The sequence below is a fragment of the Squalius cephalus genome (genome assembly GCF_949319135.1).
Source record: "Squalius cephalus genome assembly, chromosome: 5".
Classification (NCBI taxonomy): domain Eukaryota; kingdom Metazoa; phylum Chordata; class Actinopteri; order Cypriniformes; family Leuciscidae; genus Squalius; species Squalius cephalus.
This window is the reverse complement of record NC_137126.1, coordinates 16,323,225-16,336,465: the sequence shown is the minus strand read 5'-3', so window position 1 is coordinate 16,336,465 and position 13,241 is coordinate 16,323,225. Positions and strand designations below refer to the sequence as shown.

The window sequence follows — 13,241 nt, the reverse complement described above, 5'->3', positions numbered from 1 at the left end:
ACACACAGTTACAGCAGCCAAAGAAAAACTAATGTTAAAGTCAAGGGTCAAGAGCCCAACTAAAGCAAACAATGATCACCATAATGGTCAAATGAAACCATCAAATGAAACAAAACAACATCTAAACCCCTGTTAATTCTCAACAGGAATTTCTGTATGAAAAATAAATAAAATCAATCTGTAATAAGTGAAGCCGGTAATGCTAATTTTTGGAGTTGTTTAATCCTCCTTTGCTGAGATCTTGAGAGATGTGATGTCTTCTGTGGCTGAAGTCAGTTGTAGGTCTTGTATTTCACTTTTTTATCTTCTTGTTGTTCCTCTGTCCTTCAGTGATTCTGCTTGTTAACATCAGGTGTTCATCCTTAATCATCAGTTAATTAATCACTGAATTATATAACTTACACACTGCTTCAGTGTTACTCTGTAGTATCTGTACAATCTGTAGTGTGGACAAGTGTTCATTTAAAACTGAAGATTTTGCAGTGGGGTTAAAAGGTTTGAAAGTGTTAAATAAATAAAAAACAGAGTGAAGCGTAATTTAAAGTGTAAGTTGCAGGTTAACCACCACAGCCAATTAATGTGTAAATTAAAGTGCTCTATATGTATATTTAATTATTTCTGTCTTAAATGCGTTAAAATAACATTTATTGGGGTTTCTTCAAAGGTAGCGTGTTTTTTCAGTAACTGGGTGATGACGTCATAAGAGGAACTCGCAACCCATGCTCTGCTAGATTCTTACTGTATTATGGCTATTTGGAGAATGACTGAGGATGTGGGAAACCATCAAATTCTTTATGGACCACGGCCCTACAATTTTTAACCGGTCAGGAAATTGCCAGGACCCATGGCACTCAAAGAATTACTAATGCTTGGTGTGAGGAGAATGAGTGGAGGGTTGCCCAGGTGTCCTGGTGAGTAGCTACGTTAGAGCTAGTCTAGGCTAGCCTGGTGCAAACTTAACCCGGATAATATAAGGGAACAAGCCAGTCTTTTCAAAATCTTGCCGTCATGTAGAATAGGGACAACGACTGAAGACATTATTTACTTACATGGTGTCAGTCCAAATCAGAGCTGTAGAGATGCACACACTGCACAGGCAGGCACCAATCGCTAGTCTCATCGACGCCTCAAATGTCATGTAATACCCTTCCTCAATCCACGCTTTATCAATTTCTCACGATTTAATTAGCGATGTTTGTTGTCAGAAAAGAAAAAGAGAGATCGATGTCCCCATCACTGTGTTTGTGTGGGCTATGCCACCCAATTGAATCAGCAGTGGAGAGTATGTGCTGCCATGAGGTGAACGCGTTTTGGAGTATAGTGGAACAGCTCGACCTGCGACCGGCTGATCTGACGTGCCTGAACCCGGTGCCTGAACCCGTTTGTTTTGCGAATAGCTTATTCTCATTTCAGGCAGGATCACGGTCCTCTTGAAGTCAGCACACACGAGTATGTTTACAATTGAGTTATTTTATCCATAATTTTTTTATCAAATAAAACATACAACCAACTTTAATGTAGTTATGTAAGGCATCTATAGCTTTCAAAGAAATACAACATTGAAGAGTACCATACTTAATGCATAAGTAATTACATTTAGATAAAAACCAACATCAAGTTTGCTACATCCCTATATATAGATGAATAAGGCGAATATAGCTGCTAGCGTACTATTGACTATGCCGGTAACTCTACTAGTGAGTTCCTTTTATGACGTCACGCCCCATCTAGTGGAAGGGAGCGGGAGCGGTTAAAACCACTGTTAAAAGTGCCAACTTTTCATATTATATTCAACATTTTGGTATAAAAAACAATGGTGGGCGGTTCTTATCTTTATGTTTAATAAACACATTGCATTATCTTCGTGAAAAATTTAACCTGCAATTTACACTTTAACAGTAATCAGCTGTAAATTAATTTACGGCATAAAACTGTCGAAAAACTTCAAGTAAAAAACAGTAATATACTGTAAAATGTAACAGTCTGTATCTGTATTTCTGTATTAAACGAAAGAAGTTAATTTCACTGAAATATTAGTAAAAGTTCATAGAAAAAAGTTATGCAAAGTCAATAACTGATAAGGAGAGTAAATATTAAAGTGAAGTGTTTTATGTGTTTTTCTCAGGCATGAAAACAGGTCAGGGGTAAAAAAGGTGAGAAGGATGCGGCATATTTATACCCCCCCCCCCCCCCCCCCCCCAAACAAACTCTATGTGGAGTATAGATTTGAACTATACTCCACAGTGATGAATGCCCCCCAAAAACCTGTAAGCTGCATTGGTATAGTATTACCAGTGTTTCTCACAGGATTTTTGGATCACTGTGATGAGTGGACCTCTGGCACTCTAGGGGGGTTGGGGGGCATGCTCCCCCATAAGAAAATGTTGTGCTTTTTAATGTTAAATTCATCAATCTGGTGCAAATTAAACAAAGAAAATTTCAAAACTCTTTTAGTTACAGTGTCTGTCTACATTACTGCTACAATAATAGTTATAATATTAATCCCATGATAGTAATAGCCATATATTGTAAAACAAATGCACTGAAAAATAGAGGAAACTTTCATAATTAGTTTTGTAGGCTACTAATTTCTATACTTGAAAGAGTATATTTCTATACTTCACATTAAAGATGTGATTGGGCTAGCCCAGTGTAAATCAAGAAAAGAACCAATGGGCCGCTGATCTACGTGTTTCATCGGGTGTCAGAGAAAAAAAAAACTGTTTACTACTACTATTTATCACGCATTAAAAATGCCCCAAATGAGTCGTCTGTATGATAATCTGAAACAAGGACTGGTGAGCCGTTGTCCTGCTTCACTTCACAGATGCTGAGTGAAAGGAGAATTATAGAATGAAAGGATACTCATTTATATGACACTTTATTCATCAGGAGAACAGCTCGTTCCGCGCGTCATACGTCGTCCTTTCAGTGTCGGTTTTCAATCGATCAAGTTTTTTTACGTTCTCTCTATAAACCACCCCTTTCAATCCGATCGAAATTATTTGTAATAGAGCTGACACTTTAAGTTTTTAACGGGTTATGTACTTGTTATTAATGTTTTATGAAATATCTCTAGTGAATGCATTATCATATCACCGTATTATTTACCGCCATGCGAGCCACAAATTAAAGCTTGGCGAGCCACATGAGGCTCGCGAGCCGCGCAATGAATAACACTGCACTAACTATACTTGTTCCTGCTCGCTCACGGCGCCCGCGCCCGCTCGCGATATCATCTCGCCCACTTCTATGTCAAAATTTAAAATAATGACATTGGCAACATCGCTGTCTGTATCTGACAGGACAGTTAACATTGTAAACTAACTTACCTCAGGCTTGACGACGTGCGGTTCTTTGTTCGGCAGTGTGTCCAGTAGTCAGACTCACGGTGTAAAAGACTTTGAAAACATTTCTGCCCTAACGTTACTCTGACTCGTACTGGCTGTCATGTTTCGGCATTAGGAATGATGATTGTTTTTTAAAGCTGCGAAGTTTATGGTAACTTTATAGGGGATAAATGCTTGCCTCGGCCTCGACCACGACCCCCCCCCCCATAAATATTTTCTCATCGGATCTGCACAAATCACGTAGGTGACCCTTTTAGGTTTTAAAACGGCGAATTTCGCCGAAAGGTGAGGAGTTTTCATCTGTTAGTTTAATTTAATGGTGAGTTTTGTGGGTCACCATTGTGCTAGAGCCTGTGCTTCAATCAAAGATGAGCAGAGAAATACTGATGTTATACTGCCGGTTGCTTTATTTAAAAGTAGTAACTGTGTAGTTGCTGATGCAATGACTATCTCCTTGCTAAGTTTAGCACATGTCTGCGTGCTATTGTTAGCTAAATATGAACTGCAAAGATTTTAAAGTCATTTTTTTAATTAATTCACCATAACAATTTTATTTAAGAGATATTACTTTGCAGTGGACTCAAATGAAGTAAATTCACAGTACTATCAGTATAAATACTAGTTTTTGAACTCAAACTGTTTGAAGCAATCAGTTTCCCAAACGCTACGAGTTACCTTCCATGGTATTTTTATGGGAAAATACTGTAAAAATGGAAAGTTGTAAATTAACGGTAAAGGGCTGTGAATTAACAGTGCATTGCTGGCAACCATAGCTGCCAGTAGATTACTGTTATTTTACAGCAAAAATTTTTACAGTGTACATTTAGACAAGATATGAATATTTCTGACTTTAGTCCGCTGACTGACTCTCGTAGTTTGTGGCAAGCTGTTACATATTTGTGCCGTGCTGATTTGGGTGTAGCTTCAGCACCAGCTGTAAAAGGGCGCTCCTGTGCTGGTTCTGCTCCTGGCACTGCAGGGCTTTTTATTTTTTTAAAGAATTTTATAGAGCTTATTTTAAATTATTTATCCATGCACATGATTATTTATTTATTTTAATTGATATGCCCTCGTGTTTAATCTGTTAAATCAAAAAAGTTTACCTTCCCTCCCCCTGAAAACGACATCTGTTCTCTTCATGACATACTGTATATCCTCGGCAGAGGTTGGGGCTATATATCCTCCACAACTGACTGCAAACTGCAGATGTTAGATCTAAGTAAAGTTTAGATCTAATTCTAAACTTAGATCGGCGTCCATATAGTTAGTCACGTCTAACTATTTATGATCCAATCATTTCCCGGAGGACAAAATAAAATCCCGACTGTTGTCTTTCTAATTCACCTGTCAGTGTGTCAAATGACCATGGTATAACCGGGATAATTTACAGCTAGCTGTATATTAGACAATTTGAAATCACTCTGCAGAGGCACCCTTTGTTTCCACATTGTGCATTAAATGAGCAATATACCATGGCGTGTCTGAATACTGAATTCATTATAGCTCTGTGACACTACAGCATGAGATCCAGCAGTGTGACAAACAGATAATCACAGACTTTAAAAATATGTTGTGCACTTTGAACGACTGAAAATTGAAGATTTAGACACACACAGACATCAACAATCATCATATGAATCTCAACAATGGTGACTATCAACAAAAAATTAAGATAAATTCTGAACATTACAAAATAAGCTAATAAAAATCACAACAAAGAACAACAGCAACAATAACAGCAAATAGTAAGAATAAAAGAAAACACTAATGCATGTTGGAAGCCATGGATGAGATTTGTACTATGGTGGCTCCAGGATTGCTCCTGTCTGCCTCTCTGCCTGCTGTGAGTTTGTTTGCTTCGGTGCTGTAAGCTCCGTCTTAGCCTCGTATTTCTTTGTTTTGAAGAACCATCATTTACTACAATTTGTAGTTGTTTATACTAAATACTATACTTAATAAATAATAAATACAGCTTACCCAACATCTCAGATTGACATCGCTAGCTTCCGTTACTACTAGCACAACACGCTAATTCGCTACTGCTAGCCTGTTAACGCGCCACCCGTGCGCTCAGCTATTTTATTTATTTATTTTTCTCTCGCGCGCTCCCGCCTTTGAGTTAATAAAAGCTCAGGTAAGTAATAATCAGTCAACAAACACGGTGAGTAATGTCTTGTCCTGTTATTGTCACCTGCACTTCATGTCACATGTTTAGCATAGGCTTCTCTGTTGGCAATGTAGGATTTATATGTGATAAATGCAAGGAGTCAGTTAGGCTGACAGAGAAGATTTCAGAATTAGAGACACGCATCCAAACCTTAATTGAGGATAGTAAGAGTGCTAGAGCTTTAGATACTATTTTGGATGCGCCTAGCGTGAACTCTTTACATGGTGCGGTTCCAGCTGAAGTAGTGCCTGAGCAGCCGGGCAAATGGGTGACGGTGAGGGATCGCTCTAGTCGCGGATCAAAAAAACACTCTTCCGTTCCGATTACCATAACAAATCGATTTGCCCCGCTCAGTAAAACACCCACTGAGAATTCTGTTGATTGTGCCCTAGTTATTGGTGATTCAATCACACGGAACGTGAAAATAGAGACACCAGCCACCATAGTCACATGTTTGCCGGGAGCCAGAGCGCCTGACATCAAAGCAAATTTAAAAGTGCAGGCTAATGCTAATCGTAAATTCTCTAAGATCATTATTCATGTCGGCACTAATGATGTTCGACTCCACCAGTCGGAGATCACCAAAATTAATATTAAAGAGGTGTGTGAACTTGCAAGTACGATGTCAGGCACTGTAATCTGCTCTGGCCCCCTTCCTGTTCGCAGGAGTGATGAGATAGTTAGTAGATTGTGTTCACTGAATCGCTGGCTGTCTGAGTGGTGTCCGTGTAATAATATAGAATTCATAGACAATTGGAAAAGTTTTTGGGGCAAACCTGACCTGTTGAAAAGAGATGGTATTCATCCCTCCTGGGATGGTGCTGCTCTTCTCTCTAGTAATATGGCTCATAGTCTTAGAGCTCAAACATGACAAATTGGGCACCAGGTCAGGAAGCAGACAGACTGGCTAAACCAACCGTCTGCTAGCGGCCTCGCGTCACCCAGGTCAGATAAATCCCATCACATAGAGCCTCTTTCACCTAGCTATCATCATATAGAGACTGTGTCTGTTCCCCGAATTTGGAAATCCAAAAAATGTTTAAACCTATCTAAGGTTAAAAATTTAATTGATGTTCAACAAATAAAAAACAGTTATAATACAGATGAGCAAATGCTAAAGCTTGGGTTGCTGAATATTCGATCGCTTACTTCAAAAGCACTCATTGTTAATGTAAAAATATATAGTATAAATGATAAATCACGTTTGAGATTTGTGCTGGCTACTGTATACAGGCCACCAGGGCACCATACAGACTTTATCAAAGAATTTGCGGACTTTCTATCAGAGTTAGTATTGGCTGCAGATAAAGTACTAATTGTTGGTGATTTTAATATACACATCGATAATGAAAAAGATGCATTGGGTTTGGCATTTAAAGACATTGTAAACTCAATTGGAGTTAGACAACACGTGTCAGGACCTACTCATCGTCGTAATCATACTCTAGATCTAATATTATCACATGGAATTGATGTTGATGCCATTGAAATTCTGCAGCAGAGCGATGACATCTCAGATCATTATCTAGTCTCGTGTAAACTTCATTTAGCCAAGGCTGCAAAGCCGACTCCGTGTTACAAATATGTTAGACCTATCACTTCTGCCACTAAAGATTGCTTTATTAATAATCTTCCTGATCAGTTTCATCATTTTAGCATCCCGGATAGCTTAGAAAAACTTGATATTGCAACAGAAACTTTTAACTCTCTCTTTTCCAGCACTTTAGACACAGTTGCTCCTTTGCGCTTAAAGAAGATTAAAGAAAATAATCCAACGCCGTGGTACAACGAGCACACTCAGGCCCTTAAGAGAGCAGCCAGAAAAATGGAACGAAACTGGAAGAAAACAAAACTAGAGGTATTTCGCATTTCATGGAAAGAGAGCTCGATTGCATACAGAGAGGCTTTAAAAGCTAGATCTGCTAGATCTGCTTATTTTTCAACCCTATTAGAAGAAAATAAACTTAATCCTAGGTATTTATTTGAAACAGTGGCTAAACTAACGAAAAAGAAAGCTTCAAACACAGAAGTTTCCAAGCAGCACAGCAGTAATGACTTTATGAACTTCTTCACTTATAAGATTGATAATATCAGGGATAAAATTATAACTATGCAACCGTCTACTACAGTATCGCATCAGGCAGTGCATTGTAGTCTCCCTGAGGAAAAATTTGATTCATTCGTTGCTATAGGAGAGGAAGAACTTACTAAACTCGTTAAATCATCTAAAACGACAACCTGTATATTAGACCCTATACCGACTAAGCTACTGAAAGAGATGCTTCCAGAGGTCATAGATCCTCTTCTTAATATCATTAATTCGTCTTTGTCTCTAGGATACGTACCAAAAAACTTTAAGCTGGCTATGATTAAACCGCTTGTTAAAAAAATGCAACTTGATCCTTCAGAATTAGTCAATTACAGCCGATCTCGAATCTACCTTTTCTGTCAAAGATACTAGAAAAGGCAGTATCTTCACAACTGTGTTCCTTTCTAGAAAGAAATGATATCTGCGAGGATTTTCAGTCTGGATTTAGACCATACCATAGTACTGAGACTGCTCTCGTTAGAGTCACAAATGATTTGCTCTTATCATCCGATCGTGGTTGTATCTCTCTATTAGTGTTACTCGATCTTAGTGCTGCGTTTGACACCATTGACCACAACATTCTTTTAAATAGACTAGAAAACTATGTTGGCATTAGTGGAATTGCACTAGCATGGTTTAAATCATACTTATCTGAACGTTATCAGTTTGTAGCAGTAAATGAAGAGATGTCTTATCGATCACAAGTTCAGTATGGCGTACCACAAGGCTCAGTACTAGGACCGCTGCTGTTCACTCTGTACATGCTACCATTAGGAGATATCATTAGGAAACATGGAATTAGCTTTCACTGTTATGCCGACGATACTCAGCTCTATATTTCTTCAAAACCTAACGAAACTTACCAATTCACTAAATGAACAGAATGCATAGCTGATATAAAAAATTGGATGACTCGTAATTTCCTACTTCTAAATTCTGAAAAAACAGAGATTCTAATTATTGGACAAAAAACTTCCTCACGTAATAACTTAGAATACTGTCTAACACTTGATGGCTGCACTGTTAAGTCTTCGTCGTCGGTTAGGAACCTGGGTGTGCTCTTTGATACCAATCTTTCATTTGAAAGTCACGTGTCTAGTATCTGTAAAACCGCATTTTTCCATCTTAAAAATATATCTAAATTACGTCATATGCTCTCATTGACAAATGCGGAACAATTAGTTCATGCTTTCATGACATCAAGGCTAGATTATTGTAATGCTCTACTGGGTGGTTGCCCTGCACGCTTAATAAACAAACTACAGCTAGTTCAAAACGCAGCAGCTCGAGTTCTTACCAGAACCAGGAAGTATGACCATATTAGCCCAGTTCTGTCAAAACTGCACTGGCTCCCTATTAAACATCGCATCAATTTTAAAATATTGCTGATTACTTACAAAGCACTAAATGGTTTAGCTCCGCAGTACTTGAGCGAGCTCTTAACGCATTATACTCCTTCACGTCTACTGCGATCTCAAAATTCCGGCCAGTTGATAATACCTAGAATATCAAAATCGACTGCTGGCGGTAGATCCTTTTCCTATTTAGCACCAAAACTTTGGAACAGTCTTCCTAACATTGTCCGGGAAGCAGACACACTCTGTCAGTTCAAATCTAGATTAAAGACACATCTCTTTGACATAGCATTCACATAATACATTATAGACTTCTATAATTCAATATTAGGCTGCATAGATTAGGTCAGCTGGAACCGGGAACACTTCCCATAAATCCTGATGTACTTGTTACATCATGAGAAGAATGGCATCTACGCTAATTTTAGTGTCTTTGTTTATCCCAAGGTTTTCCCGCAGCCTGCCGGATCCAGGCCGTTTCCAGATCTGACGAAGGACCTTCGCCTGGACCCGATGTCAACGCAGTGCTGAAGTGCCAACTAGTCTCTCCCTATGGAGGATCCCTTTCCCACTCTACAGATAAAGCGTCGTCGGGAAAACTCAATTTGCGTATCTACCCCGAATTGATAAAATAAAATAAAATTCTGAATCAAAACTATACGGAAACACCAGTAATTTGTTTAGGCTTGGTTTGTAGGGAATTCCAAACCTGCACACATATATTCAAACGCACATAACTATTGAACCCGTTCTTAATGCGCATCTGAACGCCATCAGCATTTCTCACAGGATCGCGTTTAAAGTCTGTGTAGAGAGAATGGTGTCGTCTTGGCGGCCCTAATTTAATAACAAATGATCGTTGCGACGGAAGCGAATCAATCAAAACCAACTTTAGCTGGAAAATAACTTTATTAAAAAACCGCTATAAAGCCAAAACAATCTTACGTTAAATTATACATTTATCTCTGTAAAGCTGCTTTGAGACAATCTACATTGTTAAAAGCGCTATATAAATGAAGATGACTTGACTTGACTTGACGTGGCTCTCATCAAGCACTGCAACATGAAGCTTTTTTTTTTTTGTTATCGTCACCATTGGTTGAGATTCATAATCTGATTCTTAAAGCTACAATATGTATTTTTTTTTTCGCCACTTGTAACCTCCTACAATAACAAAGCCGTAGGTTGATGCCTTTGTTAAGCGGATTTATGGAACTTGTCATCATGCCAATGGATCTAATAATGTTTATGGATGAGTGAATACATTCATGTTTTTTAACATGACTGTGATACGAAGCAGGTCGTGATTGCTAATGAGAGACAGATATCAGGGCCACATGTGAGTCCCACGGATATATAGGAATAAGGACATTTCATTCTACCGAACTACTCACAAGTGCAGAATTACTACTCATACAGGTCAGTTTATTAGACGAATGAAACTTGTGGTAACGCAGCGCTGTTTCACTGGGTCTACACTATCACACTAAACTGCATTTGAGTGTGTTGAAAGTTATAATGTTTTTCTATGTGTTAGTTTGTTGGCTGTATGAGACTAGCAGTAAGCTAGATCAACATTAGAATAACATACTGATAATTTTCTAACATTTCATCATGTTGAGCTATATAGCATTGATTAGTTTTATGTACATTTGCTCACCTGTCTAATAAAGTACATGCAAGAGCGGCGTCTCGTCAAGTCGAAGTTAGTCATGGAGCTCTCAGCATCTCGAAAACGGCACGCTGATATTGATCCTCATTTTAGTTATCATTTTGTCCCAAAGTCTGCTTGCCATGGTCCATAATGTTTGAACAAAACAACAACAGCATGAGCATGCCGCTAGACGTAACACAGTTGTCCACGTCTATCGCCATGGTTACTATGGCAGTACGAGCGGAAACCAGGGATAACTCGGATATTACGTCATTGACAGGCGTGTGTATGTTTGAAAACTTTTATGTAGCATTAATTAAAAAGCATGATTGTTCAGTCTCCAGTTACAGGTTTGAGATGAATATCCTCTGATAACGATCAGTGGCTGGTTGATTGTGAATCCCTAACATGCCTCTGAAAAAGAAATGAATGCAATAATGCAAACAGATGTCCTCAATGCAAACATACACACTAAAGGGCACAAAACTATTTTGATTACATGGTGTCTTTAAACTTTTCTTTTTCTCTGTCCTTGTAGAATATAGATGTGACAAACTTCAGCAGCAGCTGGAGTGATGGCCTGGCATTCTGTGCTCTGTTACACACCTATCTGCCTGCACACATCCCTTACCAGGAGCTCATCAGCCAAGACAAGGTACACATGTAATTCTTACATTGGTTATTTAAGTGTCATAAGCCCCTTTCACATAGAGATTCCAGAAAATACACGGATAATGTGTCGTTTGATTTTGGTTCATTCACACTGCCAGTGATTTTCCGGAATCTGTGCGTTCACACACATCCCGTAAAGATCCCGCAAAGACACGTGACGTCAGGATGTGATAACTCCTGTTAGATGTCAGTTCTGCTGATAACTGCTCTTTGTCATTTTTACACGAAGACGAGTCCATACTCCCAGTAGCGCCACTAGATTTGCCAAATGGCTCGTTACCCATATGCTGTAGAATAGGTTGTAGAAGGACCCGTGCGATGGCATCACTACGACACACCCCTTACAGCATTGGTCCTGGCTTTTGTTCACACAGGGCACGTTCCGGGACTGATCCCGGCAATTACTAGGTCCCCATCCCAGCATCAATCCGGGACGTGTTTGCGTTCACACAGAAGGCACTCTAGCAATTTTACGGCAATTTCCCGGGATCAACGCGCTGTGTGAAAGGGGCTTCAGTAGATCCTCACCTTATCTCTAGTGCCTGACACATTAAACAGTGTGTTAACAGTCAAGACTTCCCCTCAGCTGACCTGCCAGATGTAATAAATTACACGCTTCTATGGATTAGTGTTGACTGAATACATAAACAAACGACACACGGAGAGGTGTACAACATGCATAACAAATAAATGGCTGCCCTGCCCTCCCTGTATGTTTATTCAGCCATTCGCACACCCACGTACACGCAATGTGCCACGGTCTTCAGAGCTTATGTGACAAATTGCAGCCATAAGTATAATAGTAATTACAGGAAGAGATGGTACATTATGCTTTTGAATTATTCACAAAGCCTCTTAGAGTGTGTTGTAAATGTCAAGGCTACTAAAAGGCCACGTGTGTGGATCTAGAGCATTGCTAGAGAATTCAGTTGGGTTTAGATACCTGTTTTTCACTACTGTAATTAATATTCAGATGGTTAATATTGGTCAAGTGGTTAAAAGGGTGCTGTTTTTTCCCCATAGGGACGAAATCTCACTCTGGCTTTCCAAGCAGCTGAAAGCATTGGTATCAAGCCCTCTCTGGTGAGTCTATGTTAACAGATTTAGTTTTTCCAGATTTTTCAGTATTCTGTAATTGGGCAGATTTTGTTAATACAAGAGTGTATTAACAAAGACAAGGTACACATGTATTTCAAGAAGTAATATAATCTACATAAAAAAAAAAATTTGTTTACTTTGAACCATCTGATATGGCAAGTTATCTTGGACTTGCACCCTATTACAAAAAGCCTATACTTCAAGTTAATTTTATTAAGTCTACTTTAGTAAATTTCAAGTATTTTTAAGTATAGGCTACTTTATGTAGTAAGTATACTAATATCAATCTACTAGAAGTATACATCTACGTGTACTGCTTCAATACTTGGGACTAAATTGGCTCACTTTTTAGTGTATAAAAGTATACTTTTAAGCATACTTTAAGTGTAACAGTAGTAAACTTTGAGTAAACAACTAGTTTACAACTGAAAAGTTGAAAAAAAATGAAAAGTTTTTCATTTGTATTGCTACTATACTACTAGAGAACTAATAGGTATACTGATGGTTTACTAGTCAAATACTTGTAGTACATTTTTTAGTTTATGAAAGTACACTTTGTAGAATACTCTCAGTAAACTACTAGTTTAGCAGTTGAATAGGGCAAGTATACTTGTAAATTTTCTTTAAGTATACATTCAAACTTTTTATATATTTATAACTATTTATATATTATTTTTGCACTTTAAGTATACTACTGTTTCAATTTTATATTTGAAATATACCATCTTTATGATCAAGGTTTATTATAATTAAATAAAACTAAAACCTTAAACGTTAACTGAAATAAAAATAAAAAAATAAATAAAACTTGTTTTATTTCAGCTTGTTGCCATTTAGTTTAACTTGATGTTTAACT

General features: G+C 38.2%; 1 protein-coding gene across 5 annotated transcripts in view; it reads left to right on the top strand.

Annotated features, from left to right (window-relative positions):
• The window catches only part of specc1 (sperm antigen with calponin homology and coiled-coil domains 1), a 289,370-nt gene that overhangs the window by 264,034 nt on the left and 12,095 nt on the right, over window positions 1–13,241 (top strand). For 4 of the 5 annotated variants that reach the window (XM_079870552.1, XM_079870553.1, XM_079870554.1 and 1 more), the window contains 2 exons: window positions 11,154–11,270; window positions 12,311–12,370. In XM_079870552.1, coding sequence (XP_079726678.1) covers window positions 11,154–11,270; window positions 12,311–12,370 — 177 coding nt within the window. Of the gene's footprint in view, window positions 1–11,153; window positions 11,271–12,310; window positions 12,371–13,241 lie in introns of those variants that run through there. The other variant, XM_079870556.1, reaches the window with a different exon arrangement.